Raw genomic sequence first — 23,115 nt, forward strand, 5'->3', positions numbered from 1 at the left:
CCCCCCCCCAGATTTGAGCCTATCATATACTGGAACCCCCTGTCCTGAGCCTCTCACATCACCAAGCTCCTGCACCCCCACATCCTCAGTCTTTTGCCACAACACTCCTACATCATCCACACACCACAAATCTGTGTCCTGAGCCCATTATACTCCTAACCTCCCTGACCTTGAGCCCCTCCCATCCCCCAACCCAAACTCCTGCACCCTCACATCCACAAGCCTGTGGCTTGCTCAGTACCCCAACTCTCCACCTAACCCCAACACTCCCCAGCCTGGAGCCCGCTCCTTGAGCCAGCATCCCCTCCTCCATCTCCTTCTGTATCCAAATTCCCTCCCAGAGCTTGCACCTCTCACCCCTTCCTATACCCAAACCCCTCATTCCCACCCCAGAACCCACACATCCTGTCTCAACCCAGTGAGGGTACAGCTAGACTGCAGGAGCTTTTCCGGGATTCCAGAGGTATCCCAGAAAAACTCTTCCGCATTCAGGGAAGAGCAAAAATTTTTAGAAGAAGAGCAAACATGCTCTTTCGGTAACCCCTATATTCCTCTTTCCACAAGGAATAAGGGAGCTTCCTAAAGAAGGGGTTTTTCTGACATTTGGTCCAGTCTTAGACAGGCCAAATGTTGGAAAAACCTCTTACTACAGAAGAATTGGGGGAAAAAGCAGCAGTATAAGGGTTGGGGATAGCAAGTGATGGACAGGAGGAGAATAGCGAGGGCAGAGTGGAGTGGTAGATCTTGGCTTGTTCTATCATTTAAAAAGTGATCTTGAGTGTAAAAAGGTTGGAGACCACTGGTCTAGACCATCCCTGATAGACATTTATCTAACCTACTCTTAAATATCTCCAGAGATGGAGATTCCACAACCTCCTTAGGTAACTTATTCCAGTGTTTAACCACCCTGACAGTTAGAACAAGAAGCAATGGGCTTAAACTGCAGCAAGGGAGGTGTAGGTTGGACATTAGGAAAAAGTTCCTAATGTCCAACCTACACCTCCCTTGCTGCAGTTTAAGCCCATTGCTTCTTGTTCTATCTCCAGAAGCCAGGAAGAACAAGTTTTCTCCCTCCTCCTTGTGACACCCTTTTAAATACCTGAAAACCACTTTCATGTCCCTTCTCTGTCTTCTCCTTTCCAAACTAAACAAGCCCAATTCTTTCAGTCTTCCTTAGTAGGTCATGTTCTCTAGCCCTTTAATCATTATTGCTGTTCTTCTCTGGACCTTCCCCATATTCTCTACATCTTTCTTGAAATGTGGTGCCCAGAACTGGACACAATATTCCAACTGAGGCCTAATCAGCGCAGAGTAGAATGGAAGAATGACTTCTCATGTCTTGCTCACAACACACCTGTTAATGCATCCTAGAATCATGTTTGCTTTTTTTGCCACAGCGTCACACTGTTGACTCATATTTAGCTTGTGGTCCACTATAACCCCTAGATCCCTTTCTCCTGTACTCCCTCCTAGACAGTCACTTCCCATTCTGTATGTGGGAAACTGATTGTTCCTTCCTAAGTGGAGCACTTTGGATTTGTCCTTATTAAACTTCATCCTGTTTACCTCAGACCATTTCTCCAATTTGTCCAGATCATTTTGAACCATGACCCTATCCTCCAAAGCAGCTGCAACCCCTCCTAGCCTGGCATCATCTGCAAACTTAATAAGTGATTAAGCGATTGCACCCTTGGTTAACTTCTCCGTTTTCCTGGTATGGATTGGGAGGAGTTAGTTGACCACTTACTCCTAGAAACAAAAGTCACACAGTTATTACAAGGAACTCAGAAGAACGTGGGAAGGCGAGCTCTCTGAATAACACATGCAAATGGGGATATGATTAAATTTGCTGGTGCTGAAAAAGAACTTACTGCTTATCACTGGTATATTTTTTACAGACTGGTCTCCCATGTCTAAAAGTATATTGTCATTTGTGCTTCACCCATTGATGACTGTATTGATATTGTCTTCCATTTGCCTAATTGGAATGATATTTGTGTGTTGCTGGACAAAAAGAATATTTGTTAAATTGCAACCACAAGCTCAAACTGCCTCACAATATATAGCCATGAAACAAGTATATAAGAACAAAAGGGGATCAAAAGGGGGATATGTTAGGATTAAAAGTTTTATCCTTTTTATATTTTATATTATACCTCCTCTATCAGCTCCTTGAGTATTCTAGGATGCATTTCATCAGGCCCTGGTGACTTGTAGACATCTTACTTTTCTAAGTGATTTTTAACTTTTTCTTTTTTTAATTTTATCTTCTAAACCTACCCCCTTTCCACCTGCATTCACTATGTTAGGTATTCCTTCATCAGACTTCTCGGTGAAGACCAAAACAAAGAAGTCATTAAGCATCTCTGCCATTTCCAAGTTTCTTGTTACTGTTCCTCCCTCCTCACTGAGCAATGGGCCTACCCTGTCCTTGGTCTTCCTCTTGCTTCTAATATATTTATAGAACATTCCATCTAACTTTTCTATATCATATTGACTTTTGAAATGACTGTCTACCTACCTCCTATCTTATCTCCTAAGGGAATGATTGCAAACAGGCAGCAGAAATAAGGACATGTTGGTAGGTGGGTTGAGTGAGACAAGGCCAAACAGGATTTGTTCAGTCCGTCCGTCCCCAATGACTGTAAAACCAGTCAGAACAAAATAGAAGGGCAAAATTTCAGGGAACAGATTTAAGGTTTACTAGCAATACCATTAAAACCAATATGAGTTACAAGAACAGAGACTGTGCCCTTTAAGTGTTCACTTTCTATCTTGAAGTAAAAAATAAAGATAAAATTTACTCTAAAAAAAAGCTGGCCTTTTGCAATGTATTACAGGGCTCGCCAAGAAAAATACTGTATTTTAAACCTCTCCCAAATATTTATTTCACAAAACTTTTCTACAAATTTTTGTACAGAAATCTAAAAAGACCATCTTGTTAAATGTGCCTCAATGAAATATGACATGTGCTTTAGTACAGGCAGTCCCCGGGTTACGTACAAGATAGGGACTATAGGTTTGTTCTTAAGTTGAATTTGTATGTAAGTCGGAACTGGCTCCAGATTCAGCCGCTGCTGCTGAAACTGACCAGGGGCTGACTACAAGAAGCTGGAGGCAGAATTGCTCTGCCCCCAGCTTCCTGGAATCAGCCACTGATCAGTTTCAACAGCGGCTGAATCTCGAGCCTGGGACAGAACAGCTGGGCTGCCAGGTAGGTCCCTGCAGGACCAACCCGGCAGCACCCCAGCTGCTCTACCCCAGGGTCCACAACAAAAGCCTGGTCTGCTGGGGGGGGGGGCGCACTAGCTGCACCCCCCCCCCAGCAGATCAGGGACACGGGGAGCAAAGCCGCAGCGGCAGCGGGGTGCCGCGCCTCTGAGGCTTTGCACGGGACCCCGCCGCCACTGCAGTTTTGCTCCAGGTGTCCCTGGTCTGCTGGAGATGGTCCCCAGCAGACCAGGGGCACCCGGAGCAGCTTTTCTCGCCCCGGAGGTCGAGGTGGTGAGACCGCTGCGCTCTGGGCGGTCCCGCTGCCTGCGAGCTCCGCGGCGAGAAAGCCCCGTTCGTAAGTGCGGATCCGACAGAAGTTGGATCCTCGTAACTCGGGGACTGCCTGTACTCGATATAACTTTCACTTAGGAGTGGCACACATGCTAAATTCTCTTATGCCTTCAAAGATCTTAGAAATTAGTATTTTTGGAAACATGACAAAGTAAAACTGTTCTCTTAGGCCCTTAGCCTGCAAATATTTGTACATGTACTTAACTTCAGACATTGAGCAGTCCCTCTGAATTCAATGGAATTACTTATTGTGTATACAGTCAGTAAAGTATATGTTTAAGACTTTCCAGGGTGGGGTCCTTAAAGAGGCACGGTTGAAGGAAAAGACAACATCATTTCTAGAGAAACTGAGTGGTATACCAGAATATTTTCATGACATCTCAAAATATATAGAAACAACATAGTGCTTCAGCACCATCTGCTGGCGAGTTAGCCAAAAAGCTAAGACAAGATGTGTGAGAGAGTATTTTTATTAGTTCAACTTCTGTTGGTGAGAGAAACTTTTGAGCTTACACAGACCTCTTCTTTAGGTTTGGGATCTAAGACCAACACAGCTCCTACAACCCCATTCAAGACTAGTCTAATAGGTTAAAATTTAGATTCAAGTATGATTTTTTTTTAAAGTTGACAATATTCTTTTTAATTTAGCTTTTTAAAATTTCCTAACAATAATGAGAAAGGGAGAAAGAACAAGCTTCATGGCTGCTTTTTGCTGGTAGAAAATTAAAACAAAGGATGGATACAGAGTAGGTTCTTAACTATAGATGATGAACAAGATTTTCAGTAACTCCCATCATCTGTAACTGAGCTGTATGGGAGGGAGGCCAAGACTGGGTGGCTTTACAGCAGGGGCAATCAATAGGCAGACTGTGGACAAATGGGATTTTCCCCCTTGGAGCCAAATTTTCTCATTCCCAGATATTCTCACAAGGCCTGGGACACACCTGTTAATTCCAGAGAGGAGTATCAGAGAAGTGGCCTTGGCAGTCTGTGTCAGTAAAAGCACAAGGAGCCCTGTGGAACCTTGAAGACTATCAAATATATTAAGAGGTTTCTAATCTTTTTAAGCACAAGATCACTTTTTGAATTTAAGTACAATTCAAGTTCTACCCCAAACCCAAATACCCTTGCCCCACCTCCTTTGTGCTACTTCTCTGAGGCCCTACCCCTGCTCATTCCATCCTCCCTTTCCCATCTCCCTCACTTTCACCACACAGGGGCAGAGGGCTGGCAGATACCTTCAAAAAGAAAATCCTGAACATGACAGGGAAAAAACTGGTTGAGGGGGGAAAAAAAAAGTCACTGCAGCTTTAAATGTCCGCACTCCCAATGCAGCAGGGGAAAGATATCCTTGCCGGCCTTTCTGTCTGAGAAAACCGGACTGCCCGAGTGAAAACTGGACACCTGGTAACCCTAGGGTGCAGGCTTTCATCTTGGATTATGGGATTTGGAGTCTAAGAGGGTATCTGAGCTGAGCTTGGGGCAGGCAGTTGAGCGTGCCAGAGGGGGTTGCAGGTGCAGGCTCAGGGAGGGTGTTTGGATGCAGGGGTGCTCGTGGCTAGGGCAGGGACTTGGGGGTGCAGGAAAGGATTCATGACTGGGGGTAGGGTTTTACTATGTACCCTGGGCCCTGCTTACCTCGGGTGGCTTCTCGGTGGTGGTGCAGTGGGACTAGGCAGGCACCCCTTGTCCTGGCCCTGCACCACTCCCAAAAGCAGCCAGCAAACTCCATCCCAAGTCCTGCTGTGCCCCTTCGCTGCTCTGTGGCAATAGGATACAGGGTGGGAGGGGACACCTTGACATCAGCGCCCCCTCCTGTCCCTTCCCTGCCCAGAAAACAGGCTCCGGAGGGGACAGCTCCAAGGAAAAGGGCAGGAGATACGCAGCTTTGGGGGGGGGGGAGGAGGGGAGGGGCAGCTGACGTGCTGGGCTTGATAACCTCTTGGCCAAACCAGTCAGGATCACCTGTCAGAGGCTCCAAGATCTACCAATAGATCCCAATCTACTGGTTGGTGACCACTGTATTAGAAGGTCTGTGGTATGCAGTCATGGCACATGACTCCTACAATAGAGATTTGCAAAGGCAATTCATGGAAGAATACTCTAAAGAGGTGAGCTAAGCAAAATAAGTATGTATTTCCTTTAAGATTTATAGTTCTCTACATAGGGATGAAATAGTATAGTCGATTAACTGATTAACCAATAAACAAAAGCTCATCAGTTACTGCTATAGACTACACACATTCTCTTCCCTCCCTCCCTGCCTTGCCAGTAAATTGTTTAGCAGGCTGACCAGCAGCTTGGTTCAGTCCCAGCTCAAGCCAGGTCTGGGACTTACCCCTGCTGCGGCTCTGCATTTGAAGTGTATTAGGAACTGGGGGGGCAGGCAGGCAGCCCAGCTCAGTTCCGGCTCGTGTCAGATCCAGGAGCTCAGACCACCCTCTGTCAGGAGCTGTTGTGCGGGGTGCCAGACAGGAGCTGGTCCACGAGGGGAGCGAATTTAAAAACAAGATCCCCACATGGACCAGCTGCCTGTAGCCCCGTGCTACTGTCTCTGATTCAGACTAGCAGAGGGCTCAGGAATCGGCCAGAGTGCACTGGTTGCTGGCCCTAACCCAGCACTATAATAGTCGGGGACTACAGAATAGTCGAGTAACAGATAAGAATTTGTGAGGTTAATTGACTATTCAATTAACCACTATTTAATATCCCTAACTATACAGGGAACATATCACATGATACCTGCCTCTTAAAGAGCCATCTTCAATTTACAATACCAATACAGATGCCAAATACATTTTATCTTTGGTCTCCTTACTTCAAAGAGTTTGAAATAAGTTCCATGCTAAAGAGAAAAGTCTTTTGCAACAACTGCTTCCAGCGCACGTTTTTTGCAGGATCCTTTTATGAGGAAGCTTTCATGGGATTTTATTTGCACCAATGGTACTTCTAAGGCTAGTTCTGCAGCCAGAAACACCGCCAGAGAAATCACTTGCTAAAGAAAAACATGAATCCCTGTTAAAAGTAAAATGCTATGACTGCATTATTACAATCTTCAGAGCTACAAGCAAGATTATTCCTGCCTCTGAAATTTTGAAGCAGTGCTAGTATTGATGTACTGAGATTTAAGCTCAAGCTATCACAGACTTGACATAATGCTCCAAGAGACTGCCTTCTACTCGTTTTCAGGACTAGGGATGTTACATTTTGATTAATCAGCTAAATGAGTTGTTAACGGAATTTCCATTGACTACCCAATTAGTTGATAAGGGCTCTTGCTACATTTCAAAGGCAGAGGCGCAACAGGGAACCTGGACAAGGGAGGCAGAGGCGCAGCGGGGAACCCAGGGTGAGTGGGGACCGTTTCAGGCCCCACTCGCACCGCCTGACTGCTGAATCTCTGCCTTTGAAACCTGCAGTTCTTGCGACCTTTAAAAAGCAGAGGAGCAGCTTCTGAGACTGAGCATGAGCCAGGACAGCTGATTCCCAGCTTGTGCCTGGTCCTCTATTGTGCCTCTGCCTTCCCTGCCACTCCAAAGAGATGGTGCTCGGGTGAACCAGCTTTTAAGCCAGCACCCCCCCGGATTGGCTCCTACTCCCACCTCTTGCTGCTTCTGATTGAGGTAGCAAGGGGAGAGGGGGAAGCGACTAGTTGAGTAGCAACTCAACTACCTGATAAGCATATGCTTATCAGGTAGTCGTCTACGCCACTAGTCATTTATGTCCCTATTCAGAACTTCTAATCTCAAGTATATTTTAGGAGCCAGAAACACTTATGGTATTGAGCAGCACGTGCACAGAGACCTTTTATAGTTCTTTCAAATAAAACATGTTTCTAAGCCAAGGTAGACAGTGTGGGCAGGAATACACCAACAGAAGGTAACAGTGAAGAGAGGATTTGTCAGTCAAGGATAGGGACAGTCACATTCCCAGAGAACACTGGGATCACACTAGAATAGCCAATGTTCAAATGTTATGTTAAGAACTGAATTTCTAGGGAAGTGCTATTATGCAGGACCACTGTTCTAAAACATGCTTTGTGCAAAGCACAACAAACAAAAAAAGCATGTTAGGGGACTGCAAACACAGGTCATTACACTTACAGAGTTAGGAGAGGAAAGGAAAAAAACAGAAACCAAATAATTCAAAAAAAAGGAGCAGAAAGTCAGATAACATGACTGTGCAAACTACTTAGAGATTTCTCATTCACAAAATACTGTTTGATTGCACAAATCAGACTGAACTGTAGTTAGAGTTGAGGGCAGACAGGTGTTCGGGGGGGGGGGGGAGATTCCAAGAGGCAAGAGTTCTCTTTATAAGTGACCTGATACCAGCCACTATTAGTTGCTGTTGTAATATTCCAGAGTAAGTGCTTGTAAGGTGCAAGTGTGCAGCTGCAGAACTAGGAATGTAAGTGACTAGTAGACTATCCAATAAGCAAAAGCTTATAAGATAGTTGACTAGTGCCTCTATTAATCGCTTCTCCCTGCTGCCTCTATCAGAGGAGCAAGGGGGAGAGGGAGGAGGAACCAGTGCTTTTAATTTTCACTTACAACATACAGAATACATCTAGAGACATTTTAAAATAAGTTACATTTTGTCTTAGTCAGACATGGCACAAGTCAATCTGTAAGGAGGTAGTACACATCATAGCTTTCCTAATCATCTGCTTTATAAGCAGTTGTTCTTCAGAAATAAGGAAGCATTATTCCATGAAGTTTGTTGATTAGTAAAAAGTAACATTACAATTCAATCTACAGAAGAAAGTAGAAAGGAAAAACTTTAGTTGCCAGACAACATAAAGAGTTGCCAGACAACATGAATCTTTTAGCTCTCCCAGTCTAGCCAGGAATACAATCACCATTTTATAAATATAAATATACAGTCTGGCTACGTCTAGACTGGCCCCTAATTCCGGAAAAGTCATGCAAAGCAGGTAAGTCAGAATAGGGAAATCCGCGGGGGATTTAAATATCCCCCACGGGATTTAAATAAACATGTCCGCCGCTTTTTTTCCGGCTTGAGGAAAAGCCGGAAAAAAGCGTCTAGATTGGCGCGATCAAGCAGGAATAAGAGATCCTCCGGAAAAGGGCTTTATTCCAGAGGATCGCGCCAGTCTAGACGCTTTTTTCCGGCTTTTCCCCGAGCCGGGAAAAAAGCGGCGGACATGTTTATTTAAATCCCGCGGGGGATATTTAAATCCCCCGCGGATTTCCCTATTCTGACTTACCTGCTTTGCATGACTTTTCCGGAATTAGGGGCCAGTCTAGACGTAGCCTCTGAATATTCCATGTCTTCAGCACATTACCTCCCAGCACAACAGTCCTTGAATATTCTGTGCTTCCAAAGCACCTGCTCTGTCACAGTACACAGCTGGCTAAGTGAGCTATAGAATTTAAATACCATCCATCCCATCACTAATTCAAAATTTTTGTAAATGGTAACATTGTAATGTGTGTCTGCAAGATGCCGCCACTGGACTGAAACTAGTCTTCATAATAAGATGTGATTTTTTTATTATGAAAATACTGACAGCATGCTTAACTCAATCTTTTCAGACAATCGTTTTGTAATACTATGCGTGTGACATTTTAATGATACAAAGTTAAATGAACTCACCATTTCAGTGGTGTACCTTCGTATTCAAACCATATCTCAGTAACATCTTCTTGTCTCATAACCTTCTGAAAGTGTTTTTTCACTTTGTCCGTTACCAGTGTCAAGTAGCTTATTCTAGGTAAAAGCAACTGAAAGGAAAGTTTGCACAAGCAGGTGTAATTTATTTTTAAATTTTAGAAATCTAATGTAAAGCCACATATATGTTCTGGTTTTCTAGACAAAATATACTGTTGACTTTTTTTCCACATGCCATGCTTTCAGACAGTAATAGTAATTTGCCTCTTAAATACCACTAAGAAGTTAATGCTATCAAATGATATTTGTATTAAAATAAGATTTTTAATATAACTGGCATTAGCCCTGAAAATACTTTAACACCAAAAATCGTTTATACATTTTTTTTCTTTGTCACTCCATGCAGCTGGAAGGAGACAGAGGTAATTTACTAAAAGGCAATTACTTAGTGGTCAGGTACAGTTACATTTCTCATAACTGGACCCTTTTCTTTTACAGAGCAAAGAATAAAATAGAGTAGCCCATTTAATTATACAGGATACATACATTACTATAAAATACTGCTTGAAAATAAAGTTTCATGTGAGCTAAAAATTTTGATCAGGTAAACATTTGATTAAATTTTAATATGAACTTTTCAAATTACTGTTAAATTCGCTGTGCATCTTGTGAGCTCCATCTCTTTCATATTTTGTATTCACATTTGATACCTATCAAGATGGTTGCTATTTTTTTCCCAAGTCCTTAAAACCCCACTGAATGTAGCATTAAAAACAAAAGGAAAAATGTTTCATTTTATAAAATGAAACAAAACACACTCTATGCAATTCACCTTTTAAGTACAGGTTGAACCTTCCTGATCCAGCACCCTCAGGACCTAACTAGTCCCAGATGAGGGATTTTGCTGGACCAGAAAATATCATATCTGCCCCCCCCCCACTATCAGCCCTTCCAGCCATGGACTGGCAGCTGGCTCTCCTCACTGCCACCAGCCCCTCTGCCCTACCTGACCTCCCCTCTCTTCCTCCCCCGCCACCCCAAACCCCCGCTAAGTCAGGCAGTCCAGGTCACAGCACACCAGGCTCCCAGTCTTGTTGGGCAGACCCGCTGCAGCATTTCCCAGCCACCAGTGCTCTAGTGGAACTGTCTCGTCCTGGAACATCCATGTCCTTCTGGATGTTGCCGGACCAAAGAATCCCGGCTTTCGGAGGTTCAATTTGTATATTTATTTCTTGAATAAAAAACGACACACACTGTCCAAAACAGAAAGTTTGCTACTCTCAGTAAAAGACAAGAAAGATAACTGAATCCTCAATCAGCTAATTAGTTAGTTCTAACACTTCTACCTGCCATTACATATACACTTGTCTACTTATCTGCTTTTTCAAAACACTTAATTGAAAAAGTTTCTCATCTGAAACTTCTATACCTATTAAAATTATAACTGAAGATAGCAAAATAATATTTTCAACTAGTTTGCGCATCTGATTGCACTTTTATAGTCAGTTTCGATATTTCCTCACCAAGTAAGTAGAAGAGGAACTAATTGAAAAGGTCTTTAAAAACATATGGTGAGCAGAAAATCCCTTATGTAAGAATGTAAAAGGTTTTTTTAAAAATAGACTTAAAATATTCTGTTTAAATGGCTAGCTCAAAAGACTGGCTAACTTAAAAAAAATAACCAAACAAAACCAAGTTGACATTAATATTTTAGGTATTTCTAAAATAATTCTCATGCATATCAAAGTATTATTCCATATTCAATAGCAGGGAAGCCTTTTGTAAATGAAATATTATGTAGCATTTCCACAAGATTTAAGGGTATAATCTTAGCCTTATAGAGCCTGCATTTGCAAGACTCTCTTCCCTCTTGGCTTCGGCACAACATTTAACACTGGGAGAGACAAGTTAAAATTGTTTCCTACACTTGAGATGGGTATCCAGACATTTGAGATTTAGATTAAATGTCTTTCCAAAAGGAACCCCATCCTATATTTCTTGTCAATGGGGCTTGCTCCAAAATTAAGTGCACACTAAACACGGTCTTAGATTTTTTAGTAACTTGGTATCAGATCTTCATCAAAATGACAGTGGGAGTGGGGAAGATGAGAGCAATTTGTAGAAGTTTTAAGGACACTTAAAACTGAGGACTTATCTGTTAGAGTTAATACAATTTGAAAATTGAAAAAAAAAGTTTAAGGACAGCCGTCAGCATCAACTCAGGAGACTGCTGTAATTGCAAATGTGAAATATTTATGTAACATTTAAGGTGTAATTTAAGAAAAGAAGTGCTACTGTGTTTGCATGTATTATTTAGTTCTTACCATTCCTAATGTACTACTGCTGCATCTGCAGCTTGATACAGGTACTGAGTATTATGTGGTATTTCCTAGGTAAATAAAAATCAAGTTGCCTAAAACCCCTCTTTTCTAGCTCTGCTCGGGAGCCCATACCCCCAGCCCAGAGTCTGTACCCCCTCCCATACCTCACCTCAGCCCAGAGCCTTTTCCCACACTAGCACTATTAGTTAACCTGAATATTTGACTAACTGGCATCCACTATTCTTCCAGCCTACCAGATAAAGTTTTTACTGTACTCACATAATAAGGTTCAGCTTCCCTTTCAGTTATCTCATCCTGATACAATGTGAAACAGGTTGGTATTCGTCCAAACCAGACATCTCGAAGCACATCTTTGTCATCTGTCATTCTTCCAGCAGGTACTGAAGCACATGTAGACTAAATTATTTCTTCCACCAGATCTCTGCCACATACCCCCCAAAAACACACACAAACAAAACACAGCACAATCAGCTTTTTCAAATTAAAGATATAACATTTTATAATCCTCCCTTTACAGGTTGAACCTCTGTTAACCAGGATTCCCTGGCCCAGCAGGACCACAGATGTTCCAGGACCAGAGAGTCCCGGTGGAAGGCTGGCAGCTGGGCTCCCGGCAGCAGGGCTGCCTGGCGCACAGGGAGCTAGGCTGTCTGGCTTAGCACGGAATGGGGGGAACTGGCAGGGCAGGAGGGCTGGTGGTGGCCAGGAGACATTTGGCCGATCCCAGGCCGGGGGGGGGCTGGTAGGAGGGGTTGCAGATATGACCTCCCCAGGGCCGATAAAATCCCTCGTATGAGACTGATCAGGTCCTGAGGCTGCCAGACTAGAGAGGTCCAACCTGTACTATGCTCCCATGACACTATGCAGCAAGAAGAGTTTTGTTTATCAAGTTCCCAAATTTATTAATTGCTACAAAGAAACAGTTGCCTGAAAGGGTTTACAGATGATAAATTAATAGCTGAACACTAATCACTGAAAAATATAAAGATGAGATCTTATATACAATTTACCCAAAAGTTCTCAAATTCTTTAGCTGCCAGACATGTGAGAGACAATGATCAACAAGGCTCGACAAATAGTGTAATCTACTCACCCGTGGCGAGTAGATTACACCCTGGAAGAGCCAGCGTGTAGCAATCTGCGCATGCGCAGAACGATCTGCACATGCGCAGAGCACAGAACCGTGCGGCTGGCATGCGGGGCTTGCTGCCGCTCAGCGAGCACTGATGATTATCACTGAATTGCAGGACTGGAAAGGAATCTCAAGAGGTCATCTAATCTAGTCTCCTGAATTTATAGCAGGACTAAGTATCATTTAGACCAGGGGTCCCCAACGCGGTGCCCATGGGCACCATGGCACTCGCCAGGGCATTTATGTGCGTCTGCTTAGTGACCAGGGCCTGTCCGAGCCATTCTTGCGCCCCAGGCTCGTGCGCGGACCCCACCCTGGGTGCGCAGAACATGCATGGTGCCGAACCCACGTGTACGGCACATGTGCGGCCCCAGGCACGCAGCGCATGCATGGTGCCACCCCTAGGTGCGCGGCGCATGTGCAGCCCCGCCCCCTGGTGCCCAGCAGCCCCAAAAGGTTGGGGACCACTGACCTAGACCCTGACAAATGTTTAACATGCTCTTAAAAATCTCCAATGGAATTTCCACAATCTCCCTAGCAATTTATTCCAGTGCTTAACCATCCCGACAGTTATGAAGATTTCCTAAGGTCCAACCTAAACTGCCATTGATGCAATTTAAACCCCATTGCTGTTTTGTTAGTCTATAAAGTGCTACCAGACCATTTGCTTGCTGCTTTTTTCTGTAACAAACTAACTCAGATACCCCCTGAAGCTCCTAAATCATTTTTGTTACTCTTCTCTGGATTTTCTCCATTTTGTGGTACCCAAAACTTTTCTGAAATGTGGTACCCAAAACTGGATGTCTAAGGCCTAATCAGCACAGAGTAGAGTAGAACAATTATTTTTCATGTCTTCCTTATAACACTCCTGCTAATACTTCCCAGAATGACATTTGCTTTTCCTGCAACATTCCGTTGTTGATTCATATTTAGCTTGTGATCCACTATGATCATAAGAATGGCCATACTGGACCAGACCAACAGTCCATCCAGCCCAGTAGCCTGTTTGCCGACAGTGGCCAATACCTGATGCTCCAGAGGGAGGAAACACAACAGGTAATCCTCACATGATCCCTCCCTTGTCACCCAGCTCCAGAGAAACAGAGGCTAGGGACACCATTTCTACCCATCCTAGTTAATAGCCATTGATGGACCTAATCTCCGTTAATTTATCTAGCTCTTCTTTGAAACCTATTAAAGTCCTAGGCTTCACCACACCATCTGGCAAGGAGTTCAGGAGATTGACTGTGTGCTGAGTGAAGAAAAACTTCCTTTTGTTTTAAACCTGCTGCCTATTAATTTCATTTGGCGTACTCTAGTTCTTATATCGTGGGAATAAGTACGTAACTGTTCCTTATTCACTGTTTCCACATCAGTCATGATTTTGTAGATCTCTATCATCATTGGATTGCCCTTGTCCACATGTTTGTTGACACCCTCAAAGAACTCTTGCAGATTAGTAAGGCATGATTTCCCTTTTTCATGCCATGTTAATTTTCCCCCAACAAATTATGTTCATCTATTTGTCTGACAATGTTATTCTTTACTATAGTTTCATATCCCAGGTTCCTTTCCACAGTACTCCTTCAAAGGCAGTCACTTCCCATTTTGTATATGTGCAATGCATTGCTCCTTCCTAAGTGGAGATTTTTTCATTGTCCTTACTGAATTTCATTCTGGGTACTTCAGAACATTTCTACACTTTGTCCAGATTATTTTGAATTTTAATCCTATCCTTCAAAATACATTCATCACCTACTATCTTGGTATCATCTGCAAACATTATAAACATACTCTCTTTGCCATTGTCTATATCAGTGGTGAATGTATTGAACAGAACTGGGTCCAAAACTGATCCACTAGAATGCCACTCGATACACCCTTCTGACTTGACTATGTATCACTGGTAACTACCCTCTGGAACAATTTTCAGAACAGCTATACACTAACCATACAACAACTTCATATCGGTTATATTTCTATAGTTTGTTTATGAGAAAGTCATGTACTCATCCACAAAACTTGCTAACCTGCCTAGGAAAGCTACTAAAGGTTGGACCTCTCTGGTCCGGCAACCTCGGGACCTAACCAGTCCAAACAAGGCATTTACTGGACATGTCCCCTATGATGGGCCTCCCAGCCCACTGCTCCTACTAGATGCATTTCAAAGTTGACACACCGTGTGCAGCTCAGAGTCAGTGGTACTCCACACTGGCCCGGCTGCACACAAGAGTTCTGCATTCCTCCTTTGAAATGTACAAGAGCTCCGGGGGGGAAGGCTAGAGTACATTTCAAAGGAGGAATGCGAAAATGCCTGTCGACTAGTCAATGGAAATTCCATCAACTACTCAACAAGTCAATTAACCGCTAGTTAACGCCCTTAGATTGATTTGATATTATTTGTTCTTGACAAATCCATTCTGACTGTTAAGGTATGCACCTTTTAAATTCTCCCAGTTCATATACAGAGATAACAGCACTTGTATTCTCCAAGGGGATAGCTACGATACACCTATACACCCATGTCTGGCTGTTGCCAGTTAACTCAGACTCACAGGACTTGGGCTGTTTTTGTGTTGTAGTTTTCCAAGCTTGGGCTCCAGAATGAGCTCTAGGACACTATAAGGGTTAAGGGTCACAAAACTAGAAGTCTTCACTGCAATTAAACAGCAAGACAGCCTGCATCTGAACCAACTGGCATGGGCTACCACACATTTTTAATTGCAGCATAGACCTAACTCATTTTTGCAGCACTCTGCCACTCCTTATGCATGGTCTACACTAAAATGTCAGCTCAGCCCAGCAATGTTGCTCTCTAAAGTAAACAGTGCTATTTGGAAAGAAGAATCCTTCCATTGACCTACCTACTTCCTCTCAAGGTGGTGGATTACCTATGTCAATGGGAGAATCCTTCCCATAACCATCAGCTATATCTACAGTGAAACACTGCAGCTGTGCTCCTGTCCCACTTCAAGTGCAGACAAGTTCTCTATGAAAATGTAGGACAAATGCATTCTTCATAAGTTAAAATTAGAACTGCAATACTTGTAAGAATGTCGGTGTTTTAAAAGCCAAAGTAACTTCTTTTAATAAGTCTACATTAAAGATTAATTTAATTCATTTAAAAATTAACAATAACTATCAAAACACTGGCTAATTGCAGAATAGCATTAATAACATGCTTAGAATTAACAGTAACTACATGCCAACCTGAACAGCAGGGGGAGAATGGAAGATGAGAGGAATGGGGAACCTCAACTACCATATCCCTGAACACGTGCATGAATGGTGAGCAGCGTCTACATTAAAAAAAATTCTCCAGAAATTTGCCACCATTCATCTCTCCCAATGTTAGTAACATTATGGATGTTAAAATTAGGAATGTCAAGCAATTTAAAAATTTAATCGCGATCAATCGTGCCATTAAAAAATTTAATCATGTGTGCCTCCCCTTTGAAATGCCACAGCGGCATTTCAACGGGGCAGCACTGCATGGAGCCCGGGATCAGCTGCAGACTCTAGCTGATCCCCAGCTCCACTTGCGCTGCCCCTTTTGGCACTTTAAAGGAGCAGCACATTAGAATCCTGGGATCAGCTGAGAACTCCAGCTTTGCAACAGCAGAGCCGGGGATCAGCAGGGGACTCCAGCTGATCCCCAGGTCCACTTGCGCTGCGGCACAGGAGCAGCACTTCAAAGGGGCAGCACACCATTAACGCCTGCAATTAACACATTAATCCTGTCCTGGGTTAACCACAGGCATTAACGCAAATCAATTGACAGCCCTAGTTAAAATGCATTTATTTAGGTAAATGTGTAACCACTGAAAATAATGGCGGATACATGTTAACATGAGCGGGGGAGCAGGTGGCTCCACAGGAGCCAGTATGTACTGGAAACTGGCTTAAAAGCCTGCCCCCTGCACTGCTGCCTCTATCATTGGTGCTCCCATCTGTTCTCTCCCTTCGCACTGTGGGGGGCAAGAGGCTGCGTTTAACGGCCCAGGCTCATCGGTTAACCATGTACACGTTTACACTTTCATATCTCTAAGCAACATACAGAGCCCAAGTGTAGGTAGGCTACTTGCCTTTTAAGCAACATGCAGTCCAACTCTGCTCAAACCAGATATACAGTGAAAGATTTGTTGTCTGGCACTCCTAGGGAATGGGGGTTGTAGATTAATTCAATGTGTAGAACAACAAAGCTTATAGTATTCCCCCTATTGGCAGATCTGGCTCTTGGCAGCTGGAGGCAGGCCGAGGGGAAAGGAGGCATCTGCTGATGCACCTGAAGACACTGCGGTATTGTGGCTAGGGGTGTGAATGACTAGTTGACTATCCGATAAGCAAATTCTTATCAGATAGTCGACATGCTAGTCAACTAGTCGCTTCCCCTCCCTTGCTGCCTCTATCAGAAAGAGGCAGCAGGGCGAGGGAAGCGGTAGAGGGGGAAGAGAGAAGAGGGTGCTTCAAGGCAGCAATACTCCAGGGAGCCCAGGGTCAGCCACTTTGAAATGCCACGTGCAGCCCGGGGCCAGATGGGTGTTCCCAAGTGGCCCCGGGCTGCACACAGAGTTTCAAAGTGGCAGTGCTGCATGGTGCACAGAGTCAGCAGGGGCCTCCCCCGCTGACCCTGGGCTCCATGCGGCACTGCCGCTTTCAAAATGCCATGTGAAACCTGATGCCAGCTGTTGCTACACTTCACAGGCAAAAGCGCTCCTCCTGCAGCGCTTTTGCTTTTGAAGTGTAGCAACAGCCCAGGGGCTGTTGCTACACTTCAAAGGCAGAAGCGCCCTTATCGACTATTGCATCGACTATTTGATTAGCCAAGTAATTGAAATTTTACATCCCTAATTGTGGCTGGGTGGCAATGTCGGTTAAAGGTTTCCAGTTAACAGAATGCTGGATAACAAAACGTTCAGTGTACCACAGTGCTTAAAACAACAGTAGCATGCAATGACTTAGCTTCATTAGGTGTCCTAAGATGGTTACCGACTGGTACCAGTTTAGCTTAACAATGCTGAAAAACATTTTCACAGTCTTTTTCTGTAGTCTTGTCAACACTTAAGACCAAGGTGAATCAGCAAAACATAGCAGGCATGTCTGTGCTGCAATCACACCCTGTGATTGCAGCCCCTACAGACACACCTGACCTAGGTTTAAACTAGTTAGCTTAGGTAACAGAGCGACATGGGCTTCGATGCGGCTGTGCAAGTCTGTGCTGCTATAGGTTAATTACTTATAGTACCAAAACTAGATAAGTTAGAGTTAGCTCAGATATGCAAAGCAGTCATATCCAAAGATGTGCCCATAACTACAGTCAGAACAAAAAACTAGCCAAGGAAAACCAGAGAGTATCAAATACGTTAGTATGTTAAAATAATTCTTCGTTCTAGCTGTTCTCCACGAATATTTGGAGTCACTCATGCTTACTTGAGTGACAAAAAGTTGTAGTACAGGTTGGACCTCCCTGGTCTGGCACCCTCAGGACCTGACTGGTTCCAAAGGAGGAAGTTTCTGGACCAGAAGAAGTCAACGCCGCCCCTCTGCTAAGAGACTCTAGGCTCCCCAAGAGTCTGTCAGCAAACCTGGCCAAGCTCCCCTGTCCTGCCAGGACTCTGCTGCCTGGGGGCCCCTATGGCCACCATGCCCTAAGCTCTGCTCCCTGACACGAAGCTCCTAGGGCACTCTGGTCCAGCAACATCCGTGGTCCTGCCAGACCATGGATGTTGCCAGACATGGGAGATTCAACCTGTACAATTACTGTATTACTCATGTATAGTCAACACAGCAAAATAGGATGGATTTCTGTCTGGTTCAAAAGGTTGAAATCCCGACTTTAGGAATTTCAGGAAGGGCATACAAGTGGGGTTCCGCAGGGGTCTGTTTTGGATCCAGTTCTGATCAATATCTTCATCGATTTAGATATTGGCATAGAGAGTACGCTTATTAAATTTGAAGATGATACCAAGCTGGGAGGGGTTGCAACTGCTTTGGAGGTCATAATTCAAAATTATCTGGACAAACTGGAGAAATGGTCTTAGGATGAAGTTTAATAAGGACAGATGCAAAGTACTCCACTTAGGGAGGAATAATCCGCTTCATACATACAGAATGGGAAGTGACTGTCTAGGAAGGAGTACGACAGAAAGGGTAATGTCTAAGGGTCATAGTGGACCACAAGCTAAATACGAGTCAACAGTGTGACCCTGTTGCAAAAAAATCAAATATGATTCTAGGATGCATTAACAGGAGTGCTGTGAGCAAGACACAAGAAGTCATTCTTCTGTTCTGCTCTGTGCTGATTAGGCCTCTACTGGAGTATTGTGTCCAGGTCTGGGATCACATTTAAAGAAAGATGTGGAGAAATTGGAGAAGGTCCAGAGAAGAGAAACAAGAATGATTAAAGGTCTAGAGAACATGACCTCTGAAGAAAAACTGAAAGAATTGGGCTTGTTTAGTTTGGAAAGGAGAAGCCGGAGAAGGGACATGAAAGCGGTTTTCAGATATCTAAAAGGGTGTCACAAGGAGGAGGGAGAAAAATTGTTCTCCCTGGCCTCTGAGGATAGGACAAGATGCAATCGCATAAACTGCAGCAAGGTTGGACATTAGGAAAAACTTCCTGTCAGGGTGGTTAAAATAAGTTACCTAGGAGGGTTGTGGAATCTCCAGCTCTGGAGATATTTAAAAGCAGGTTAGACAGACATCTAGAAGGGATGCTCTAAAGGGTTCTGCATCCTGACGTGATATTAGGGGACTGGACTCGATGACCTCTTGAAGTCTCTTCCAGTTCTAGTGTTCTATGATTCTATAGTAAATCTCAACACAGACTCAGCTTTAATGGAGCTGCTTGAATGAGCTCAGGAAAAACTCAGGGAGCTGGCGGGGAGCAAAGAAATATCTATTCACCTATAAACACAGGCAATTTGCACTGGTCATTAAGGGACAGCTGGTGCCATTAAGAGAAGCCCACTAAGAAGTGGGCATCACCCGCCCTCCCTTCTGCACTGCCCCCTCCCGCCAGCCCCTCCCTGCCCCCAACTCGCTCAGCGCCTCCCTGCCCAAGTCACCTGCAGTCTCATCTCCATCCCGCACCGGCCCTACCCCCCCGCACTCACAGTCCCACCCCCACCCCGACGAGGGGTCGCGCCTCCCGGAGGAGGAAATGGGAGAAGAGAAGCTGTTACCTGAGCCTCTTCCGCGCGCACCCCGGCCGCGCGCGCATGTGTGTGACCCAGGCAGAGGCGCCCGTCGCCACTCCGAGCGCAGTCCGCGGGTCACGTGAGCGAAGCCTTCCGCCCTGGAGGGAAATGCCTGCAACTGTCGACGACTTCAGAACTGCCAGCACAAGCCGAGTGGCGACGGCGGCGCGGAAGAATGACGTCACGCAAACACCTGAGGGGGCGGGGCCTGCTAGTTCTCTGTGCGCGCGCGCGCGCGCGGGATGGGAGCCGGGCCAGCGGCAGGGAGAGGCAGCAGGTAGCGAAGCGTGCCGGGGCAATCGGAAGGCACCGCGCAGCGAGGTTGGTAGCGGCTGCCCGCAGCAAACGGAAGCAGGAGCCGCCCGGGACATTGCACAGCAGCCATGCGGCCTGGAAAAAGGGCACAAAATCTTGTCTCCCTGCCTGCAAGATGGAGTGGCCTGACTCCCCTGGCTGGCAAGAAGCGGCTGTCAGAGAGGCAAGGCGGGTGCGGCAATACCTTTTGTTGGAGCCGCTTCTGCTGGTAAAAGCGAGGCGCCTTCCAGCTCCTCCCCCCCCCCGCTCCCGAGCTTGGAAACTTGTCTCTCAACAACAGATTCTGGTCAATGCAAGATACGTGGCCTCCCTTGCCTGGTCTCTCTAGGGTTCTGGGACCGATACGGCCACAACAGTGCTGCAAACCTTGTTCATCTTTCTGGTCTGCGCTGATGCCCTAAATTTGGCAAGAACCACATGTGCTCTTATTGGAGGAGATGAATTTGTCCAAAGATACTGAAAAAAAAGACTGGATACTGTCCTACAGGTTCAACTGAAGCTTGGGCGTCAGTATATCTATTACTCAGGGGTATAGAAAAATCCCTGAATGACATAGAATCACAGAACTTGGAAGGTGCCTTGAGAGGTCATCAAGTCCAGTCCCCTGCATACCTAGCAGCAGAGGTGACTGGTGATGGGGCACTGATCACGTGTTCCCCTCAGCCTGGAGAAGGACCAAAACAACCCCCTGTCTTACCCAAACCTTGCCCTTACTCTGCCCTGCCACTTTCTCTATCAAAGGCATCCTGAGGGACTAACTAGACATGGGGCAGCAGGAGTCTGCATTCCTCTTCCCCCCACCCCTGTCACTGACAGCAGGGAGAAGGAAAGCACAACAGGATGGCCCCAGCTCACACTGCTCTCTAGCCATGCCACTCGGCTTCCAGGAAGTGCTGGGTCAGAGGGGACACAGACTGTTGCTACCAGCGCTGGCCCTCCAGCATCACTAGTCCAGGGCCACCTCAGCTGGAGGAAGAGGTTGCTATGTCACTCCAGGAAATGGGCAGGACTGGAAGCAGCACAGCTGGAGAGCAATGCAAGCTGGGGCCACTTTGTTACACTTTCTCCTGCCACAGCACTGCCAGAGAGTACGGGGAGGGGGTGGGGTATAAATCATTGCTGCCAGCACTGGCCCTTCAGCTTCACTAGTTCCCCCTACCGACTATTGGCTGGTCCCTCCCACCTTGGGAATGGCTGTTACTCGTCGTACCCTCCCCACACGTTGTCCCTGTATGACAGGACGATGCGCCATCTAGATTAGTAGAGCTCTTAGCTCTTTCCCCATTGGTTGGGGTCAGGCTTGCACCCCTATCAAACAAGAATTCCAGGAAAATTCTATGAATCATAAACGTGAAGTTTCCTTGTCCATGTGCATCATAGGGGAACAATCTGGTTAATAGAATATGATGTACTTGCAATTCTGTCTTGTAGCCACCAGGTGTCTATCATGCTGTTTCCATTAAAGTTTGACTTGCAGAGTTCAAACAGTAAACAAAATTACAATTGAGTTTTGTGGTTTTAGCTGAACAGTGAATATCTAAAGGTATATGTAGCTGTTTTTCCAAATTTAACATTTTTTTACTTTAAAAAAATTTCTTAATTTGATGTATTAAGGTTTTATTTAAAAAATAGCTGTTACATTTATGTGATGGAGTAAGATTCAGTATTTATAATCTATTTCTACACAGAGCTAGCACATACTAAATATAGGTTAGGGATGTAAAATCCCATTTAATCTGCTAACTGGTTAAACGTTATGTTTAATTGTTTGAGCATTTAAATGGGATCCTGCGGGCATGACATTGCTCTGGCCAGGCCTGGCCTGTTGCATGTGGAAGCTGCCCTGGTTGGGTTGGCGCACCCTCCATCTACAGCGAGCCTGGCTGGGCTGTTGGGTAACCAGTAAGCATCACCCGGTAACCACTGACATTCATAATATGGGCCAATATAGACAAAGACAGGGCAAGAATGTGATTTTGGTTAACACACAGAGATACGACACTCAAGAATGGTCAGTTCCTAACTCTGGAAGGGTATGTCTACACTAGCCCCCTAGTTCGAACTAGGGAGGCTAATGTAGGCATTCAAAGTTGCAAATGAAGCCCAGGATTTAAATATCCCAGGCTTTATTTGCATCTTCCCGTCCGGGCGCCATTTTTAAATCCCCTTAGTCCCAACTAACTGTCCGCAGCTACACACAGCAGTCAAACGTTAACTCGAACTAAGTCTAGACATACCCTAAGAGTCCCTCAGCCTCTAGGTATTTGCCTACCTCATAAATCCTAATACAATACTCAAATCAGACAAACATAGGCATTCCCAACCTTTCTTACTTACGGGGCCTGATATTATGGGCATGCTACATAACTCCACAATGCCCTTTGTAGGTGACACACAGGATCTGTATCTTAGGCCACATCTCCATTTACCAGAGGATCAACACTCTGGAGATCAATCTTCCATGCTTCCATTTAGCAGGTCTAGTAAAGACCAACTAAATCGAATGGTGAGGGTGCCTCTCATCAGCTCTGGTACTCTTCACTGTTGCAAGTAGTTAGGGTAGTCAACGGGAGCATTTCTCCCATCGACCTCCCACTGTAGAGATGGCGCTAAGCTCGGCTTAAGGTACATTGACTCCAGCTACGTTATCTATGTAGCGGGAGTTGCATACCTTAAGCCAACCCTCCACCCACCCCTACCATGTAGACCTGGCCTTAGTTCCCCATCTATAAAATCGGAACAATAGGTCCTTATTCCATGAAAGTGTGGTGAATTTGGATTCATTCACAATTGTAAGGTACTGAGTACTAGGATTATGTTATCTAAATACCTACATGGATAAAAAAATAAAATCCCTCATACATCACCTGAATTCACATTCCTATTTGCAGTCTCAACAGAGACCAAAAAGGGAATGGAGATGGAAACT

At 44.9% G+C, this 23,115-nt stretch overlaps 1 protein-coding gene across 8 annotated transcripts in view; it reads right to left on the minus strand.

The window, feature by feature from the left end:
* ATG5 (autophagy related 5) overlaps positions 1 to 20,029 on the minus strand; it is a 121,057-nt gene extending 101,028 nt beyond the window's left edge. For 2 of the 8 annotated variants that reach the window (XM_025182322.2, XM_075923950.1), the window contains exons 1-3: positions 19,857 to 20,029; positions 11,799 to 11,961; positions 9,184 to 9,311 (exon numbers count right to left, since the gene is read on the minus strand). In XM_025182322.2, coding sequence (XP_025038107.1) covers positions 9,184 to 9,311; positions 11,799 to 11,906 — 236 coding nt within the window. In that variant the 5' untranslated portion in view covers positions 11,907 to 11,961; positions 19,857 to 20,029. Of the gene's footprint in view, positions 1 to 9,183; positions 9,312 to 11,798; positions 11,962 to 16,757; positions 16,808 to 19,856 lie in introns of those variants that run through there. The other 6 variants (XM_025182321.2, XM_014571188.3, XM_006118471.4 and 3 more) reach the window with 6 other exon arrangements.
* Between the last annotated feature and the right edge of the window lie 3,086 nt (positions 20,030 to 23,115).

Source organism: Pelodiscus sinensis, chromosome 3 (genome assembly GCF_049634645.1).
Source record: "Pelodiscus sinensis isolate JC-2024 chromosome 3, ASM4963464v1, whole genome shotgun sequence".
NCBI classification, from domain to species: domain Eukaryota; kingdom Metazoa; phylum Chordata; order Testudines; family Trionychidae; genus Pelodiscus; species Pelodiscus sinensis.